This window comes from Papio anubis, chromosome 1, assembly GCF_008728515.1.
Source record: "Papio anubis isolate 15944 chromosome 1, Panubis1.0, whole genome shotgun sequence".
Classification (NCBI taxonomy): domain Eukaryota; kingdom Metazoa; phylum Chordata; class Mammalia; order Primates; family Cercopithecidae; genus Papio; species Papio anubis.
Genome location: NC_044976.1, coordinates 60,903,410 through 60,924,386, shown reverse-complemented (window position 1 = coordinate 60,924,386; position 20,977 = coordinate 60,903,410). Strand labels below are relative to the sequence as shown.

The 20,977-nt window shown below is 37.7% G+C and overlaps 1 protein-coding gene across 1 annotated transcript in view; it reads left to right on the top strand.

Annotated features, from left to right (window-relative positions):
- Nucleotides 1-20,977, top strand: part of DOCK7 (dedicator of cytokinesis 7) — a 223,319-nt gene that overhangs the window by 142,095 nt on the left and 60,247 nt on the right. The window contains exons 29-30 of the mRNA XM_031664896.1: nt 4,486-4,705; nt 5,685-5,839. Coding sequence (XP_031520756.1) covers nt 4,486-4,705; nt 5,685-5,839 — 375 coding nt within the window. The remainder of the gene's footprint in view (nt 1-4,485; nt 4,706-5,684; nt 5,840-20,977) is intronic.

Genomic DNA, 20,977 nt, shown 5'->3' with positions numbered 1-20,977 from the left:
GGTAATAATGACTTAAAAGTGTTTTTCTCATAGTAGGAATAATACAAGTTTATAATGCAGTTTAGCCTCATACAAGAACTCCAGAGAACAAAAAGATACTTTAAATAGGTTTTTACAAGGGTTCTCTATTTATTGAATGAATAAGAGAGGAGGTATGTCAAGTTCTTAGCAGTATGTCAGGGGCATAGTCAATACTGAATAAATTGTGAAAGGCCAGATCTCCAAGAGAAAGACATGTGTTTTTATAATGGCAACTTCCTAAGTTTGGAACCTATTTTAAAGAAATAGTTTTTCACCCTGTGTTCTAAACAGAGCTGGAGGGTCCTGAAGAGGTGCTAATGGGTTTCCGTGTAGATTGGGGTGGGCAGTGTGTGCAGACTTTGGAGTACAGAGAGGGCAAACTAAATGGGTGAAACTCTGGGCCTTCCACCCCTGCTTGGCGCCACTTTTGTATTTTGCCATTTGACAAATGACTATGATGTCATTTAAAAAAATAATAAAAGAATCTGTTGTTTGGGGAAAAACGCTCTAAAAACAACTTATCTAAACATACTAGCTTTTTAAAATAACTGGTATAGCTCACTCATTTGAATCTATATTTTCAGTATGTTTACTTAGTATATGAAGGTGTTTTTGGTTACAATAAATAGAAAATTCTTCCTCCAGCTGGCTTTATTAAAGGAAGGAAATTTACTATTTCAAAATTGGAAGAAAGATAGGATTTTTATTATTTATTATTTGTTATTTTTGGTTTTAAGGAGCAGAAAGTTTAATAGGCAAGAAAGAGGAAAGAAAGAAGAAAACAGCTCCCTGGTATAAAGCTGGAGGGGGCTCCGAACGGATCAACTCCCAGAAAAATAGGTTTTTATCACAGTAATATCATCAGTTCCGTGATACCATCATGATTCCAGTTCTTTACATTTCTTACCTCTGCTGGAAGTGTCAGCTTTATCCTAAGGCTGGAGCGTCTCATGACTACAAGATAGTCTTGCATATAGTTGCCATATATATGGGCATATATATAGGTTCTTAAGGCCCTGTATATCTGGCTCTTGTCTTCTCCTGCCACTCTCTTCCTCCTCACATACCAAGATCTGGCCATGCTGGCCTACTTTCTGTTTCTCTAATGCGCCAAGCTCATTCCCACCTTCAGGCCTTTGCACGTGGATTTTTCTCCTCTTGAAGCAATGTTGAACAGCCCTCAGATGTTCACATAATCATTTCTTGCTTGTGGTTCTTCAGGTATCTGTTCAAACAGCAGCTTCTCAGTGAGATTTTCATTGACCACCCAACCTAAATTACAGCCATGTTGACCAGGCACGGAGGCTCATGCCTGTAATCCCAGCACTTTGTGAGGATGAGGCAGGAGGATTGCTTAAGCCCAGGAGCTCAAGACCAGCCTGGGCAACATAGTGAGACCCTGTCTGTACCAATAATTTTTTTTTTAATTAGCCAGACGTGGTGGTGCATGCCTATATAGTCCCAGCTACTCAGGAGGCTGAGGAGGGAGGATCACTTAAGTCCAAGAGGTCAAGGCAGCAATAATCACACCACTGTATTCCAGCCTGGGTGACAGAGTGAGACCTTGTCTCAAGAAAATTAAATAAATAAATAAATAAATAGGCCAGACGTGGTGGCTCATACCTATAATCCCAGCCTATAATCCATACCTATAATCCCATACCTATAATCCCACTTTGGGAGGTTGAGGTGGGTGGATCACCTGAGGTCAGGAGTTTGAGACCAGCCTGGCCAAAATGGTAAAACCCCATCTCTACTAAAAATACAAAAATTACCTGGGCGTGGTGGTGCATCCCTCTAATCCCAGCTACTCGGGAGGCTGAGGCATGAGAATCACTTGAACCTGGGAGGCGGAGGTTATGGTGAGCCAACATCATGCCACAACCTCGGCAACAGAGCAAGACTTTGTCTCATAAATAAATAACAGCCGTGTTGCCCTTGTCACAGTCATTCTTAACCATATAACCCTGTTTTAGTTTCTACAGTGCACTTATCTGAAATTTGCTTGTTTATTATCTGTCCTCTCACAGTAGAATGTGAGCATGTGCCAGCATAAGAACAGGCACCTTGTCTTTCTTGTTCAGTGCTGTGTTCCCAGTGTGTTAGTATTGTGTCTGGAACAAAGTGGGCACTTGGTAATGTATGTTAATTTGATGAATGAATGATTAACTGTAAGAAACTCACATCTCACCTTTAAATTTTACTGTCTTGGGAGGTATATAGATTATATGCAGCATTGTCTTAGAAAGATCCTTGAGAGGAATGTTTGTCTTTCAATCCACATGCTGCTATATAATCAAGAATAATTCCTTAAGTGGCAATAATATGTTCTATAATTAACCAAAGATTTGCTCTTTAGAAACTTTCATTATAATTAGAAAGTTAAGACTGCAAAACAGTACACTATGATTAAATGTTGGTTTTGTAGTACATGGTTCTTTAGAAGATGAAAGGATTTATATTCCTTTATTGTAGCATTTATAAAGAATTGAAAAATCCTTTGAAGTATTGAAGAATTATTATTTTGTGTTTTTCTCTTGCTAAAGTGAGCTCCTTTAAAATGGGGAATGTCTTATCTTCAACATCTAGAATATGATATTACAGATCTTGTATTAATATATATTTAATAACTGAATGGGATTAAGCTGTGTAAACATATGAAAAGGTTTTATGAAGACGAGTGGATAGAGTTTAGGTAGATTGAAGTATGAGTATGGTAGCTGCTGACAGATAAGGAACACCTTTGGCAATCATTAGTGCTTATACAGGAAGTCAAAGAGGAGAACGTGAAAAGCAACTGGCCAGGATCTAAGCCTTGGGAATAATGGTGGGGAATCTGGGGAAGGTGGGAACTACTGGAGAAAATCCTGAGAAGAGATTATGTAAGATGACAAAGTGTCAAGTGGAGCTGGATAATGAGATCTGAGATAGGTTCACTAGATGTGGTTCTTGACAATGTTTAAACGTATACTTTCCGCCCACTGGCCCTCCTTATACCCACTAGTCAATAAAAGGGAAACATGGGCCATGGGGCTTGGCAGGAGGCCACCCAGTGGGAGAAGGAGGAGCCAGGGGAGGTGTCTTATTTGACCTTCTTTTGGGAACGCAGCATGTTTTGTGGCTGTACTTCTTGTGGCAGTTACGGCACAGGGGTGCAGGTGAGCATAACCCTTGAGGCAGATCATCTTGTCACAGTTGTGTTTCTGAGTGAGCTGGTGCAGGCAAGGCCCAGTGGTGCCACCTCGCAGGCAAAGCACCACGTGCAGGCAGACTCTTTCTGGATGTTGTAGTCTGAGCGTGTGGCCATCTCTTAGCTGTTTGCTTTCATGTGTTTTAAAGCCTCTATAAAGGTATACTTTATGAATAAAGAGCTGGAAGAAAGAATAAAGAATCTCCATCTAGATTTCACATACAGCTTTGTAAAATGGCAGATACAATCAAGGGCTTTGGAGGAAGACTACCTGTTTTCTAGTCTCAACTTTTTAAAGTGATGATGTATTTTCAAGATAGGAAAGACATATTTGAAGAAAAAAGGGAAGAGCGTAATGAAGGGAGACATTGAAGCTATTGAAAAAAGGTGGGGTTCATTGAACATATGGAGAAATTATTTTCTGTGAGAAGGCACATTTTTTCTGAGACAAAAAGGAAAGATGATTTGTGAGCTATAAAGATGGAATTGTGTTAAAAGACCTGGCCAGAGCAAATTCAGAATGGCTTTTCTTTCCTAAGTTGGAAGTAAGGTCTTCAGTTGTGATTGATAATAAGAGGCTTAAGGAGAGAGAGTGAGATCTGAAACTGCTGGTGGATGCAACATTAAGGGCCAGTTGAAGTTGGAGTAGATAAATTTTAAATTAGAATGGTTTGCATAGTTAAAGTGCCATCAGCTTAAGGAGAGACAAAAATGTTTAAGTGAAAGTGGCCCTTGTTAGTGTATTAGCCCATTTGAAACTGAGGGGGATTGGGAGTCTAAAAAAGTTGTAAGGGCCCAAATGAGGTATATTAGTAAAGAAGTGCAGTTTAAATAGAGATGTCAAAGGCAACCCCAGCCTGTGGGCTACATAATCCATTAGGTAGGGGATTTTTCTTTCAGAAAAAGGGAGTAATTTATTTTTGGTAAATGTGAAAAGATCTGATTTGATGTAATAACATTTACAGCATTTTAAAATTTACCTTGTTTAGCTTCAAAATGTAACTATAAGTAGTCTTAGTTTCTTTATATTCAAATATACTAATAAGGAGTTAATATAAAAATATTCAGATTTAATTCTAAGTGAATTTGTATAGCATTTCCTTTTCTTCAATTCTTATTTTACACATTTTTTACATTTTTATACATTTAATTTATTTTAAAATGAGAAATGTTTTGTAGGAATGGAATGCATGCAAATATATGACAAAGGTAAGAAATTGAACAAAATTTTTTCAATACCATGACTTACTGTTTGTTTTAAAGATGTTAGCTAATCTCTGTGGCCTTACTGCTTTTTCTTCTTTGTCGTCTTCTTTTTAAATAGACTGTTTGGATTGCATAAGAAAGTCATCAATATGGTACACAATTTACTCTCCAGTCATGACTCAGACCCACGGTACTCTGACCCCCAGATAAAGGCTCGAGTGGCCATGTTGTATCTACCTCTGATTGGTATTATCATGGAAACTGTACCTCAGCTGTATGATTTTACAGGTACCTGGTATAATTAAGACATTTTAAAGGCAAAGCTCAATGTTTAAAAGTGTTAGAAAATATCTCAAAGATGAAGATCTTATTTTAGGAAAGTAAGAATTGTGCACTGATAAAAGTAAACTATAAATATTTAAGTATATTGCCAAAAAAAAACCTTTGACCATGTGAGAGAATTCCATATAAGATTGCTTTAAATAGTTCTTATGATGAATTTTAAAACAATGATTTTATAGCAATTCTGTACCTACATTTTAGGAAATGTTTGTGTAAACATGCACTGTACATCTGAAAAAATACAAGAAAACTTGACAGATGTTTACCACCGTCAGTTTTGACTTTATTCATATATATAAAATTGAAATGAATATTCACTTGAATATCAGGAATTATGTTTATTGCTAACACCAGGTTAATAAGTTGAGTGGTATTACTTCTTCAAAACTAGACCCTACAAAGTTTTATTGCTCTTGCTTTACATATTTAGAATTTACTTAAACATAGAATTTAGTTTGCAACAATATTTTCGTTAGGGCGAATGAGGGAATTTAAACTAGCAATTAGCCCGAAAGCTTCCAGTTTAGTAAAACAGAAACGTTTCCTGAGTATCTAATGTGTATTAAGAACTTCGACAGGTGCTGGTGTTACAAAGATAACCAACTGTTTACCTTTAAGAGACTGATAGTTGAGCGGTCTTTCTATTATTTTGATCACTAACATGAATTTCCTTACCTGAAGGCAGAAATGTTTATATTCTTATATCTTCTTTGACTAGCAAGTTAATGTTCTCTATAAACTATAAATTATTACTATAGCAATGAGTTACTGTTAAAGATATTTAAAATATTATCTAAAAGAAGTAAATCTAATAACTATTACATGTTAACAGGTTATTCTTTTAAAGAATAGTGGAGAATAGGAAAAGGAATTAGTTCAACTAAAGAGTTTTATTTATTTATTTTTTTGGACTATTTTTCTTTAGAAACTCACAATCAACGAGGAAGACCAATTTGTATAGCCACTGATGATTATGAAAGTGAGAGCGGAAGTATGATAAGCCAGACCGTTGCCATGGCAATCGCAGGGACATCGGTCCCTCAACTAACAAGGCCTGGCAGTTTCCTCCTCACGTCAACGGTAAAAACAATCCTCCTACAGAATTTTTTTTGCTAGAAAGACAAATATTTGGATATGCCCTTAAGTATATGAGATTATTGTTATCAACTGATGCAAAAGTACTCAGTTTTATTTATGAAAACATTAAAGTTCCCAGAATATTAACTGTTTTCTACCAAACAGTTTTAAAAATGATTACCTCAGGCTTTATAGGAGAAAGCCCTGTATTCTGTCATTCAGAATTTGGAAAATTGCCTCATTATAGATAGTTCATTTCTTTATTTTTTAAACCCATTTTATTCTTTATCAGCCCTAAGAAAGATTCTCAGTCATTTGAGGATTTTTTTTAATCTGTGAGGATTTATACTTTTTTATGTTTGGAAAACACTTGGTATTTACTATGCCCCTGAATTTTCCCCCTCTTAAAGGCAGAAGGATTGGGGCAGGAAGGAACCAAATTGCCAATAGAGCAATATCAAGTTCCAGAAGTTTTAAATGATTTTTTTCCAGAAAAATGCAGTAATATTTAAGGAAACTGCCCTACTTGACAAATTTATAGCTTTATTAAGGTATTATTTACATATCAAAAAAATTCACCTATTGTAAGTGTATACCTTAATGGTTTGTAGTATATTTACGGAGTTGTGCAGGTATCACCACAAGCTAATTTTAGAACTTTTCCAACACCCTGGAAAGATTCCTTATACCTTTTAGCAGTCACTCCTACCCAAGCACTAGAGAGTGACTAACCTACTTCTATCTGTATAGAGTTTCCTATTCTGGACATTTTATATAAATGGAATTATTTACTGTATGATCTTTTGTGTTTGGATTCTTTCACTAAGCATAAGTTTTTGAGATTCATCCGTGTTGTGTATGTATCAATACTTCTTTCCTTTTTTATTGCCAAATTGTATTGATACACTAAAGTTTGTTTATCCATTTGTCAGTTGATGAACAGCTGGATCATTTCCACTTTGGGGCTGTTAGGAATAATGCTGCCATGAACATTTATGTACAAGTCTTTGTGTCCACATACGTTTTCATCTCTCTTAGGTAGATACCTAAGAGTGGATTTGCTGGATCATATGGTACCTCTATGTTTAACATTTTTAGAGACTTCTAAACTCTTTTTTTTTTAATGTGGCTATACTATTTTTCATTCTCATCAGCAATTAATAAGAATTTCTGTTCTCCAAATCCTCATCCACACTTGTTATTATCTGTCTTTTTGATTAGGACACCTTTAGTGATTGTAAATTGGAACTTCACTAGTTTTGATTTGCATTTCCCTAACAACCTACACATGTTGAACATCTTTTTGTGTGCTTATTGGCACATTGTTTTGTGTACCTTCTTTGCAGAAAAGTCTATTCAAATCTTTTGTCATTGGCCAGGAGCAGTGGCCCACACCTGTAATCCCAGAAATTTAGAAGGCTGAGGTGGGAGGATTGCTTGAGCTCAGGAGTTTGAGACCAGCCTAGGGGACATGACAAAACTCTGTTTCTATCCAAAACCACAAAAAATAGCCAGGCATGGTGGCGTGTGCCTACTGTAGTCCCAGCTACCTGGGAGGCTAAGGTGGGAGGATCATTTGAGCCTGGGAGGTGGAGGTTGCAGTGAGCCAAGATTGCACCATTGCTCTCCAGCCTGCACAACAAAGCAAGACCCTGTCTCAAAAGAAAAAAAAAAGTTTGCTATTTTAAGATAGTGTTATTCATCTTCTTGTTATTGAACTGAAAGAGTTCTTTATATATTCTGGATTTGTAAAATAATCAGCTATCTGATTTACAAATACTTTCTCCCTTCCTATGGATTATCTTTTTACTTTCTTGATGGTGTCATATGAAGTGTGAAAGTTTTTAATGAATTCCAGTGTATCAAATTTTTTTTTATTAATTGCACTTTTGGTGACCTACCTATAAAATAATACAATAAAGTACATGTACAAAATGTAATAATAAAATAAACAGCAACGTATCCACTGCTCATTTTAAGAAAGCAGACATCACAGCCTGGTAACCTTCAAAGCTACCAATGGCCTTCCTCAATTTGATCTCTCCCTCGCCTGAGAATGACCATTGTTCTTAATTTTGTAAACCTTTTTTTTTTTTTTAACTTTTGTGAAGTATACTACATATGACAAAGTACATAAAACATAAATGAATGAGGTTTTAAAACATTAGAAAATAAACAGCTTTGTAATTACCACTCAGGACAAAAACAAGAACGTTGGCTGCCTTCCAGAAGTTCTTAGCATGCCCTTTCTCAACCACAGCAACCCACCAAACTACTCACTGTCCTGATTAATGATATAATTGCATAATTTTGTTTAGAGTTTTACCATCTAGGTCAGGTGTGGTGGCTCACTCCTGTAATCCCAGCACTTTGGGAGGCCGAGGTGGGCAGATCACTTGAAGTCAAGAGTTCAAGACCAGCCTAGCTAACATGGTAAAACCGATCTCTACTAAAAAATGCAAAAATATTAGCCAGACATGCTGGCAGGCGCCTGTAATCCCAGCTACTCAGGAGGCTGAGGCAGGAGAATCGCTTGAACCTGGGAAGTGGAGTTTACAGTAAGTCGAGGTCATGCCACTGTACTCCAACCTGGGCAACAAAGCAAGACTCTGTCTCAAAAAAATGGATAGAGAGAGAGAGAGAGAGAGAGAGTTTTACCATCGAAGTTTGCATTCTAAGATACTATAGTGTGTATATATATAGAGAGAGTTTGTTTGGTTTTGGTTTTATTTTTTGGGACGGAGCCTTGCACTGTAGCCTAGGTAGGCTGGAGTGCAGTGGCATGATCTTGGCTCACTGCAACCTCTGCCTCCTAGATTCAAGCGATTCTCTTGTCTCGACCTCCCGAGTAGCTGGGATTACAGGTGACCACCACCACACCTAGCTAATTTTTGTATTTTTAGTAGAGACGGGATTTCACCATGTTGGACAGGCTGGTCTCAAACTCCTGATCTCAGGTGATCCACCTGCCTCGGCCTCCCAAAGTGCTGGGATTATAGGCGTGAGCCACCATGCCCAGCCAAAATACTGTAGTTTAGTTTTATATTATGTTTTTAGTATTCATTAATGTTACGAAATGTAGCTGTAATTCACTGATTTTCATTTCAGTATGATATTCCATTGTCTAACTATAAATCAGTTTATTTGCCCATTCTATTGATAGATGTATGAATGGTTTCTGATCCTTGGTTATTTGCAAACAGCAATTTTGCAGACTTCTTAAAATACATATCCTGCATGCATATATATACTTTTATTTAGGGTATTTTCTAGAAGTGGAATTTGTTGGGTCATAGACTGTGGGTATCTTAATCTATAGCAGGTAATAGCCAACTATTTTCCAGAGGGCTTACCTTAATTTATACTTAACACCTACAATATGAGAGTTCTCATTCCTTTGCATGTTCATCAATACTTAGAGAATTGTCAGATTTTTAAATATTTGCCAATCTGGTCATTTATAGTTGAATCTCATTTTAGCTTTTATTTCCCCAAAGACTTATGTGGTGTGCACTTTTCCATATGTATGATTGACCATTTGGATTCTCTCTTTTGAAGTGTCTAGAGTGCTTGTATTTGGTTGTTTGCTTTTGTTTAATGATTTTTAGGACTTTGTATGTTCTAGATCAAGTCCGTTGTCAGTTATAAGTGATTCAAATATTTCTTCTCTGTAGCTTGCTGTTTTACACATTTAATGGTGCATTTGGTGGTAAGAATGCCTACTTTTATTTTATTTTATTTTATTATTTATTTATTTATTTATTTATTTTTTTGGGAGACGGAGTCTTGCTCTGTCACCCAGGTTGGAGTGCAGTGGCATGATCTCAGCTCACTGCAACCTCCGCCTCCTGGGTTTGAGCGATTTTCCTGCCTCACCCTCCTGAGTAGCTGGGACTACAGGCATCCGCCACCATGCCTGGCTAATTTTTTTGTGTTTTTAGTAGAGACAGGGTTTCAGCATTTTAGCCAGGATGGTCTCAATCTCCTGACCTCGCGATCCACCCATCTCGGCCTCCTAAAGTGCTGGGACTATGGGCTGAGCCACCCGCCCGGCCTAGAATGCCTAATTTTAAAATACTTAAATGTGTAAGTCTTGCAGCTAATATTTTCTGTATCTTCTTTAAGGAATTTTCTTCTATTTCAGAATTTTGAAGGTATTCTGTGTTACATTCTAAATTTTCTTTTGTTCTTCCTTTTACATTGAATCTTAAAATCTACCTGAAATATATTTTTTAATATACAGTATAATTTGGGAGTCCAGATTCATTTGTTTATTTATTTATACTGCATATTATACCAGATTATTTCAGCACCATTTATTAAAAGAGTATTTTCCCTACGTCTCTGTAGTACTGCCTCTATATGGTCTACTATGTAGAGAAAGTAATACATTTTAAAATTTTTTCTTGGCTACTTTTTGGCCCTCTGTATATCTACATAAATTTGAAAATCAGCTCGTAAAGTTCCACTAAAATAAATAAACAAAAACCAATGAACCTGTTGGAATTTTAGTTAAGATTGTATTGAATTATAATTACACTATTGAATCTTCTAATTTTTGAACAGAAATCCCCCCATCATTTAGGCGGCCTTTAGTGTCTTTTAGTACATAAACTTTTTTAGTTTCTACCAAGGAAGACTAGCATATCTTTTGTGGATTTATTATTCATGCTTGATATTTTTTAATGTTCTTATAAATGTCTTTTTCAAAAATTCTGTTTTCTAACTGTTGATTGCTTTGTATGGAAATGGAATCAATTTTTGTACAGAAACAAAATTCTCATTATAAAAAAATGATTTTTGTACAGTGATTTTTATTTCCACAAGAATTGATAAAGTGAGAAACTGATAACACATTTATAGATTTTTTTTCCTACACACAATCATATAATTTGTGAATAATAACAATGTAGTTTCTTCCTGTCAATTTTTTTTAATATATATAATTTATTGTACTGGCTGGTACCTCCAGTACACTGTTGAATAGAAGTGGTGATGTTTGTATCTTTAAAAGTAAAACTTTCAGCATGTCATTCTTAAACATATGTTCTGTGTGTTTTGGGTTTTTTTTTTAAAGATACTTTCCTTTATTGTGGAAGTCTCTTTCTATTACTAGTTTACTAAGCATTTTTTTTTTAGTTATGAATAGTTGAATTGTTATCGAATGCCTTTTCCGCATTCAGTGAGATGGCTGTATTGTTTTGCTTTTTGGTCTTTTAGTGTTGTTTATTTAAATTGATTTTCTAGTGTTAAACCAACATTGTAATCCTGAATTAAACTCAACTTCTTCATAATTGTGTACTAATGGATTTTGTTTGCTAATATTTTGTTAGGATTTGTATATGCATGGTGATAAGATTGCCTATAATTTTTCTTTCTTATATTCTTTTCAGGTTTTAGAATCAAGGTTAGGTTAGCCAATTAAAATGCAGTAGGGAGTTTTCTCTTTTATTCTCTTCTCTGCAAGTACGTAAGATTAGAATTATTTCTTCATGGAATATTTGGAAAACTTATGAAGCCATCTGTGCTTGAAGTGTGTTCTTTTTTAGGTTTTAAAATTACTGTTATAATTTATTATCTGTGAGACTGTTGAAATTTTCTGTTACTTCTTACATTGATTATTTATTTATTTATTTATTTATTTATTTATTTATTTATTTATTTTGAGATGGAGTCTCACTCTATCACCCAGGCTGGAGTGCAGTGGCATGATCTCGGCCCACTGCAACCTCTGCCTCCTGGATTCAAGCCATTCTCCTGCCTCGGCCTCCTGAGTAGCTGGAATTACAGGCGTCTGCCACTGTGCCCGACTAATTTTTGTATTTTTAGTGGAGACAGGGTTTCACTGTGTTGGCCAGACTGGTCTTGAACTCCTGACCTCAGGTGATCCCCCGCCTTGGTCTCCCAAAGTGCTGGAATTAACAGGTGCGAACCACTATGCCTGGTCTTCTTAACACTGCTTTTTGTAAATTTTATCCTAGTAGAAATGTATTCAAATTTCTTGACTTACAAAGTTATTCAAAAGACCTTGTATAATTTTTTAAATGTCTATATCATCTGTAGTAGACGTAAACTTTTTTTCTATGGCTAGATTTTTGTACCTTTTCTTACCTTTATCAGTCTTACCAGACAGTTGAAATATATTGTTAGTCTTTATAAAGAACCAGTATGGGGGCACTGTTGACTCTCACTTTTTAATGTTTATTATTTATTATCTTCTGCTTTCTTTGGGTTTACATTCATGTTCTTTTTCTAACTTCTTGAGATAGATGCTTAACTCACTAATTTTCATCCTTTCTTTTTTGATATGTATTTTCAGCCTATGCATTTTTCTTCTATTGTTTAGTTAAATGCTGTTTATATGTAACATTTTTTCCTTTTTGTTTATTATATTTTAAGTTCTGGGATGCATGTGCAGAATGTGCAGGTTTGTTACATAGGTATATACATGCCGTGGTGGTTTGCTGCACCCATCAGCCCATCAGTTACATTAGGTATTTCTCCTAATGCTATCACTCCCCTACCCCCCTACTCCCCAATAGGCCCCAGTGTGTGATGTTCCCCTCCCTGTGTTCATGTGTTCTCATTGTTTGACTCTCATTTATGAGTGAGAACGTGGTATTTGGTTTTCTGTTCCTGTGTTAGTTTGCTGAGAATGATGGTTTCCAGCTTCATCCATGTCCCTGCAAAGGACATGAACCCATCCTTTTTATGACTGCATAGTATTCCATGGTGTATATGTGCCACATTTTATTTATTCAGTCTATCATTGATGGGCATTTGGGTTGTTTCCAAGTGTTTGCTATTGTGAATAGTGCCGCAGTAAACATACAGGTGCCTCTGTCTTTATAGTAGAATGATTTATAATCGTTTGTGTATATACCCAGTAATGGGATTGCTGGATCAAATGGTATTTCTGGTTCTAGATCCTTGAGGAATCAGCACACTGTCTTCCACAATGGTTGAACTAATTTACACTCCCAAAAACAGTGTAAAAGCATTCCTATTTTTCCACATCCTCTCCAGCATCTGTTGTTTCCTGACTTTTTAATGATCGCCATTCTAACTGGTGTGAGATGGTATGTCACACCAGTTAGATTTGCATTTCTGTAATGACCAGTGATGATGAGCTTTTTTTCATGTTTGTTGGCCTCATAAATGTCTTCTTTTGAGAAGTGTCTGTTCATATCCTTTCCCCACTTTTTGATGGCGTTGTTTGTTTTTTTCTTGTAAATTTGTTTAAGTTCTTTGTAGATTCTGGATATTAGCCCTTTGTAAGTTGGATAGATTGCAAAATTTTTCTCCCATTCTGTAGGTTGCCTCTTTACTCTGATGATAGTTTCTTTTGCTGTGCAGAAGCTCTTTAGTTTAATTAGATCCCATTTGTCAATTTTGGCTTTTGTTGCCATTGCTTTAATCATGAAGTATTTGCCCATGCCTATGTCCTGAATGGTATTGCCTAGGTTTTCTTCTAGGGTTTTTATGGTTTTAGGCCTTACGTTTAAGTCTTTAATCCATCTTGAGTTAATTTTTGTATAAGGTGTAAGGAAGGGGTCCAGTTTCAGTTTTCTGCATATGGCTAGCCAGTTCTGAACACCATTTATTAAATAGGGAATCCTTTCCCCATTGCTTGTTTTTGTCAGATTTGTCCAAGATCAGATGGTTGTAGATGTGTGGTATCATTTCTGAGGCCTCTGTTCTGTTCCATTGGTCTGTATATCTGTTTTGGTACCAGTACATGATGTTTTGATTACTGTAGCCTTGTAGTATAGTTTGAAGTCTGCCGAGACCAGCTCAATTGGGGAGACCCTAACCCAGTGGCCCTAGAGGAATTAAAGACACACACAGAGAAATATGGAGGTGTGAAGTGGGAAATCAGGGGTCTCACAGCCTTCAGAGCTGAGAGCCCCAAACAGAGATTTACCCACATATTTATTAACAGCAAACCATTTATTAGCATTGTTTCTATAGATACTAAATCAACTAAAAGTATCCCTTATGGGAAACGAAGGGATGGGCCGAATTAAAAGAATAGATTGGGCTAGTTAACTGCAGCAGGAACACGCCCTTAAGACACACATAGCTCATGCTATTGTTTGTGGCTTAAGAATGCCTTTAAGCGGTTTTCCACCCTGGGCGGGCCAGGTTTTCCTTGCCCTCATTCCCATAAACCCACAACCTTCCAGCTTGTTCATTAGGGCCATTATGGACATGTCACAGTGCTGCAGAGATTTTGTTTATGGTGAGTCTTGGGGCCAGTTTATGGCCAGATTTTGGGGGGCTTGCTCCTAACATGTCTCCCTTTGATTTGCAAAGAATAAAAGCAAGGGCAGCTCGTAGGATTCGGGATTCACATCTGCAGACTATACAAAGACAGACAACATAGATTAAAAGCACAGTCATTGAAATCACAGAGCTTAAGTGTTTTTATCCATTTTAATGGGTTACTAGCTGCTAATTTGTCTGCAGTTCCTTTAAGCACTCCAGTTTCTGGCATTAAGGTCTGATGTGCCTGGGATGCTTTAAATATTTGTTCTTTTAATTTTGCTGTATCCAGAAACAAGTTTGTAGAGTGTCCTTCTAGATGCTTTTTTATTCTTTCCCAGATTTTGATCTTATTAAGAGCATTTAACAGTTTCCACAAATCCTTATATTTAGCTCCTAGAGCGGGCCATATCATTTGAGGTTGAGGTGCCATTATATAACCATGGTTCCAGATAATAGGAACTTTTGCCCTACTTCCTATCATTTCTACCATCTGACCATTTTGTTCAGATCATCTGAACATAGTGTGGCCATGGCACGCAGACTGAGAGGTGCAATTCAAGCTAAACATCACATTAGGGGACCAATTAATAATTAATGATTCCACAGGAATCGTCGTGCAGCACCTCTGCCTGTTCTGCAATGCAATCTTCCTAAACAAGTACGTTCATTTTTTCTAACTGGGCCCAGTCCTGTTTACAAATAGGTTTTTGAGGGTGGTATGCCTCAATTATAAGAGTAGATTTATTACGGTAAATACTGAGATCAGAAAGCATGTGTAACTGTGTCAAAGAGTGATTGCATCTAGGCATTATTACCAGCCCTTACTGAAGGAATGCTCACGGCAGTGGTGATAACCACTATCATAGCTACCATTAAATTATTTATTGTGACTGGTTGTCCCGCTTTCCTAAGGTTTTCTTCCGCCATCTGTGACAGCTTCTTGGCTGTGTTCAACGGGTGTTGCTCATGATAGTTGGGGTCCTCCTTAGGGTCAGTCTAGACGTGGCTGCAACTGGGGGGTCCTCGGGATCCTCCCAGAGTCTCTTCCTCGGCATCTGGCTCATGATAAGGTTTCAGGTATCCTGATGGTATCCAAATAGGCTGTTGATTTTTGCCTGGAGAAATAGAAGCATAACCTCTACCCCAACTTATTATTTTACCTATATCCCAACTTTTTGTTATTGGATCTTTTCACCAAATAATGCTAGATTCAGTTGTGTATAGGCTGTCCTGTAATCCCTATTTTTTCTCCTTTTTTGTCATCAGTCATTCATCTGTATGAAATCATAACTGAGAATTTTCAATTAACTGTGTGGAGTGAACCATGTATGAAGAATCAGAAATCACATTAATAGGCTTATCAAAAGCAGTCAATACCTCAATTATTGCTACAGGCTCCATTTTTTGAGCTGAAGTATAGGACGTCTGGAAAACTTTACTTTTTGAGCCAAATAAGAAGCTTTACCATTACTAGACCCATCTGTAAAAACATTCTCAGCACCTTCGATTGGTTTAAACTTAGTTATTTTAGGGAGAATCCAATTAGTTAATTTCAAAAACTGAAGCAGCTTCATTTTAGGAAAATGATTATCGAGAATACCCACAAAGTCAGCTAAATGGGTTTGCCAAGTAAGACTATTTATAAAAGCTTGCTGTATTTGTGCCTTCATGAGAGGGACAATAATTTTTCCAGGATCATATCCATGTAATTTAACAATCTGAGTTCTCCCAGTCCCTATCATACTGATTTGATCTAAATAAGGAGTTAGAGTCCATCAATTAGTATGTGGAAGAAAAAACCATTCTACTAAGTCCTGTTCTTGGACAGTAACACCAGTAGGTGAATGCTGAGTTGAAAGGTAGCAATACCTAGAGCAGGTCGTATCGAATTAATATCCCCTAGTAATTTTTGAAAGTCATTTAATGTTTTTAGTTGATCCCTATGTATGGTTACTTTCTGTGGCACAATGATAGTGTCATTTACTAAGGTCCCCAAGTAGAAGTAAGGAATAGTAGTCTGCATTTTGTCAGGAGCTATAATTAAACCAGCGCCAGAAATCGAATTTTGCAAGTGATCATAACATTGGAGTAATATTTCTGGAGTGGGGGCAGCACAAAGTACATCATCCATATAGTGAATAATGTAACACTGTGAAAACTTTTTACTAGTAGGTTCAATTGCTTGCCCCACTTACGTCTGGCAAATTGTTGGGCTGTTTAACATGCCCTGGGGCAGCACTTTCCAATGATAATGCTTAGCAGGCTGCAGGTTGTTTACTGCAGGAATTGTAAATGCAAACCATTCACAGTCTTGCTGAGCTAAAGGGATAGTAAAGAAACAGTCTTTTAAATCTGTAACTATTAAAGGCCAATTTTTTGGAATTATAGCAGGAGAAGGCAGTCCTGGCCGTAATGCTCTCGTAGGTTGTATAACTGAATTGATGGCTCTTAAGTCAGTTAACATTCTCAATTTTCCTGATTTTTTCTTAATTACGAAAACTGGAGAATTCCAAGGAGAAAATGTTGGAGCTATGTGCCCATTTTCTAATTGTTCAGTAACTAATTTCTCTAAAGCCTATAGTTTTTCTTTACTTAGCGGCCATTGTTCTATCCAAATTGGCTTATCTGTTAACCCTTTTAAAGGTATAGGTTCTGGAGGCTTAACAGTGGCTGCCATCAAAAATTATTTCCTAATCTTTGGCGGGAACTTTGTTTTTCTGCTTGAAGCGGTTCTTTCAAACCTTGCAAATTTTTTTTCTAGTCCTATACCAGGGACATACCCCATTTCATGCATTGTATGTTGACTTTGAGGGCTATATAATTGTTCTGGAATTAGAACTTGTGCTTCCCATTGTTGTAATAAATCTCTTCCCCATAAATTTATAGGTACAGAAGTTATAGTTGGTTGAATAGTCCCAGATTGTCCATTGGGCCCTTCACAATGCAAAATGTAACCACTTTGGTATACTTCAGCAGCTTTACCAACTCCAACTATGTTAAATTGAGCCGGTTGAATTGGCCACGTGGACTGCCGGTGCTGTAGAGAAATGATTGAAATGTCCGCTCCTGTATCTACCAAACCTTTAAATTTCTTTCCTTAAATAGTTATTTCACAGGTAGGACGTTTATCAGTAGTTTGATTTACCCAATAAGCTGCTTTGCCTTGTTTATTTGTGCTTCCAAATCCTCCTGTTCGTTTAATTTCGCTTTTTCCCATTCCCACATACGGCACAATCAGGAGCTGCGCCATGAGCTCTCCTGGCTCTGCTTTCCAGGGAACAGAAGTAGATATAACAATTTGAATTTCCCCATTGTAATCCGAATCAATGACTCCTGTATGTATTTGTACGCCTTTTAAACTTACACTAGACCTTCCTAAAAGTAATCCTATTGTCCCTGCTGGCAAGGGTCCACAGACTCCTGTTGGGACCTTTTGCAGGGGTTCCCCAGGCAGAAGGCTCATAGCTTTTGTGCAGCATGAATCTACTGCAGCACTACCGGCTGTGGCGGGGGACAGGCATTGTACAGGGGTGAGGGAATTACCTGAGCTGGAAATGCCCCGGTTTAGAACAGGGCCCCGCCCCTCATGGCATTCTCCGAAATGGGGACACTGACTAGCCCAGTGTTTTCCTTTTTTACATTTTGGACATATTTCAGACTCAACAGTTTTCTTTTTTCCCCTATCTGGCGGCCTGACTCGCTGATTTTTTCTACTTTCTTTTTTAGTATGACCATGCTTCCCACAGTTAAAACAAGCCCCAGGAAATGGAGTATTTCCTTTATCTACTCTCAGTCCTGCCATTGCCTGTGCCAACAAGGTAGCTTTATGCAGATTACCTCTGATACCATCACAGGCCTTGATATAATCAACTAAATGTGCTTTTCCTCTGAGAGGTTGCAGAGCAGCCTGGCAATCGGGATTAGCATTGTCGAAAGCTAATAACTGCAACACTATATCCTGAGCAGCCGAATCTGCAATCATCCTTTTAAGAGACTCCTGTAACTGAGCTATAAAATCAACTTATGGTTCCCTTGGTCCATGTTTTATAGCACTAAAGGAAGGGTATTGTTCTCCACCTGAAGTGATTTTTTTCCCAAGCTCTAATGCCCACTCCTCTAAGCTGTTCTATGGCGTCATCCTATGTGACCAGTTGTGCATCTAAACCAGCCCAGCCGCCAACCCCCAAAAGTTGATCTGCAGTTACAGTAATTTGAGATTGGGCATGGGCATTGCGAGCAGCCTGAATGGAAGCTGCATCCGCCCACCAAGTTTTAAATTGTAAGAACTCAACAGTAGTTAGACAAGCTCGAGTAAGAGTGTCCCAGTCAGTAGGAATAATCCAACTGGAAACAGTAACATTCTTTAACAGTCCCATTACAAAAGGAGAACCTGGTCCATACTGACTTATTGCTTGTTTTAAGTCTTTGAGTAATTTAAAAGGAAAAGGCTCAAATGTAGCTGTAATTTTTCCCTGTTGATCTGGGGGCTGTATTCTAACAGGGAATTGCCAGGCCTCTTAATCACCCTCTTGTCTAGCTTGCTGAATTCCTGCCTGAATAGAACTAAGAGCAGTCGCTGGAGGCACTGCTCGAACAGTCACTGGGGCAACTACTTTTCACCCAGTGTCCTCTGGAAAAGAAAGATCTGGGGGGTCATTTTCTTCAAAATAATAATGAGGGGATGCAGAAGAGTAGGGATGAATCTCTCCTTCCTTTGCCACTTTGGCTTTAGCTGGTAAATAAACCTGCTCTGTAACCTCATCTGTTACTTTGCTATACTCTCGTTCCTCATTATCAGTGTGAAAAAGTTCCAAGGTGAAACGAACCAGACCCCATACCTGTCCCATTGCTACCCTGACGCTTCCGAGCTCCCCTTCTTACTCACCACGGGGATTGCTTTAAGAGTACTCAGGTGTCATCCAGCTAGTGTGCCATTCCAACCCTCTTTCCGGCGACCCTTCGACCTGGATTCGAGCCCCCATGAATGGGCGCCACTTGCCAAGACCGGCTCAGTCAGGGAGACCCTAACCCAGTGACGCTAGAGGAATTAATGACACACAGAAATATAGAGATGTGAAGTGGGAAATCAGGGGTCTCACAGCCTTCAGAACTCAGAGCCCCTAACAGAGATTTACCCACATATTTATTAACAGCAAACCAGTCATTAGCATTGTTTCTGTAGATATTAAATTAACTAAAGGTATCACGGAAACGAAGGGATGGGCCAAATTAAAAGAATTGATTGGGCTAGTTAACTGCAGCAGGAACATGCCCTTAAGACACAGATCGCCCATGCTGTTGTTTGTGGCTTAAGAATGCCTTTAAGCAGTTTTCCACCCTGAGTGGACCAGGTGTTCCTTGCCCTCATTCCTGTAAACCCATAACCTTCCAGCTTGGGCATTAGGGCCATTATGGACATGTCACAGTGCTGCAGAGATTTTGTTTATGACCAGTCTTGGGGCCAGTTTATGGCCAGATTTTGGGGGGCTTGCACCCAACAGAAGTCAGGTAGTGTGATGCCTCCAGCTTGGTTCTTTTTGCTTAGGATTGTCTTGGCTATACCAGCATTTTTTAAAAAGTGTATATCTTATTTATTCAACTTAGTTGCAGTCTCTTACATCTTCCCCAAATGGTTTTATCTTCTCTCTTTTCGCCAGTTAGTCTTCCCTTCTCATTGCCTCTAGGGTCACATTGCCTGCTACATCCTCCCTTCTGTCATCTGTGACTTCTAAATTATGAGCTGGGGGAACAAGTTTACCATGATCAATAGGTAGCATTTGCAAGATTCATTTCAGAATGACTCTGAAGTTCATTATGATTTCTTCTTAGGCCTTTGGACTATTTAAGAAGTTGTTTTTGTCTTAAATTTTCGGTCTTGAAATTCTAGGTATCCTTTTGTTTCTGATTTTGGCCTAATTAAATGATCAGAGAACATAACTCTGTATGATAACAGTTTGTTATATTTGTGGCAACTAGTTTTATGGTCTAGTATATGGTCAGTTTTTGTAAATATCTGATGCATTCTAAAAGAATGAATATTCTTTCATTGTTAGTTACAGCATTCTATGTCCTGTACTCTTGTTTGTTTAAATCTTTTTGGTCTTTACTAAATTTTACATGCTTATTCTAATATCCCACTACAATTGTGGTTTTGTAATTTCTCCTTGTCATTCTGTCAGAGTTTTGTTTCTCTTGAGGCCTGATTATGAAATATTTAACACTTTTATATAATTTTTGGTGGATTGCACTTTCATCTACATGAACTATGATGCTTTTTAAAATTAGTTATAACTACACTAGGTTTTCTTTGCCGTGTGTGTGTGTGTGTGTGTGTGTGTGTGTGTGTGTGTGTAGCATGACTTTTTCATCCCTTTACTTCCAACATTTCTTATTATGTTTTAGGTATTTCTTTTAAAAACAGCATATAGTTAGATTTTTTTTCTTGTCTCTTAAAAATCTGGTTTGTTAATCTTTCTCTTTCACTAGAGTTTCTAATCCATTTACATTTAGTTTAATTAAATTGAATGTATTTAACGTTTTATGTTCTACTTTATATCGTCTTACCCCATTACAGTTTTTTTTCCTTCTCATTTATTGACTTCTTGTTGTTGTTGTTGTTGTTGTTCTTGAGAAAGGGTCTTGCTCTGTCACCCAGGCTGGAGTGCAGTGGCACAATCTCAGCTCACTGCAACCCCTGCCTACCACGTTCAAGTGATTCTCCCACCTCAGCCTCCTAAGTAGCTGGGCTTACAGGCGACTGCCACTGTGCCTGGCTAATTTTTTTTTTTTTTTAAGATGGAGTCTCACTCTGTTGCCCAAGCTGGAGTGCAGTGGTGCAATCTCAGCTCACTGCCAGCTCTGCCTCCCAGGTTC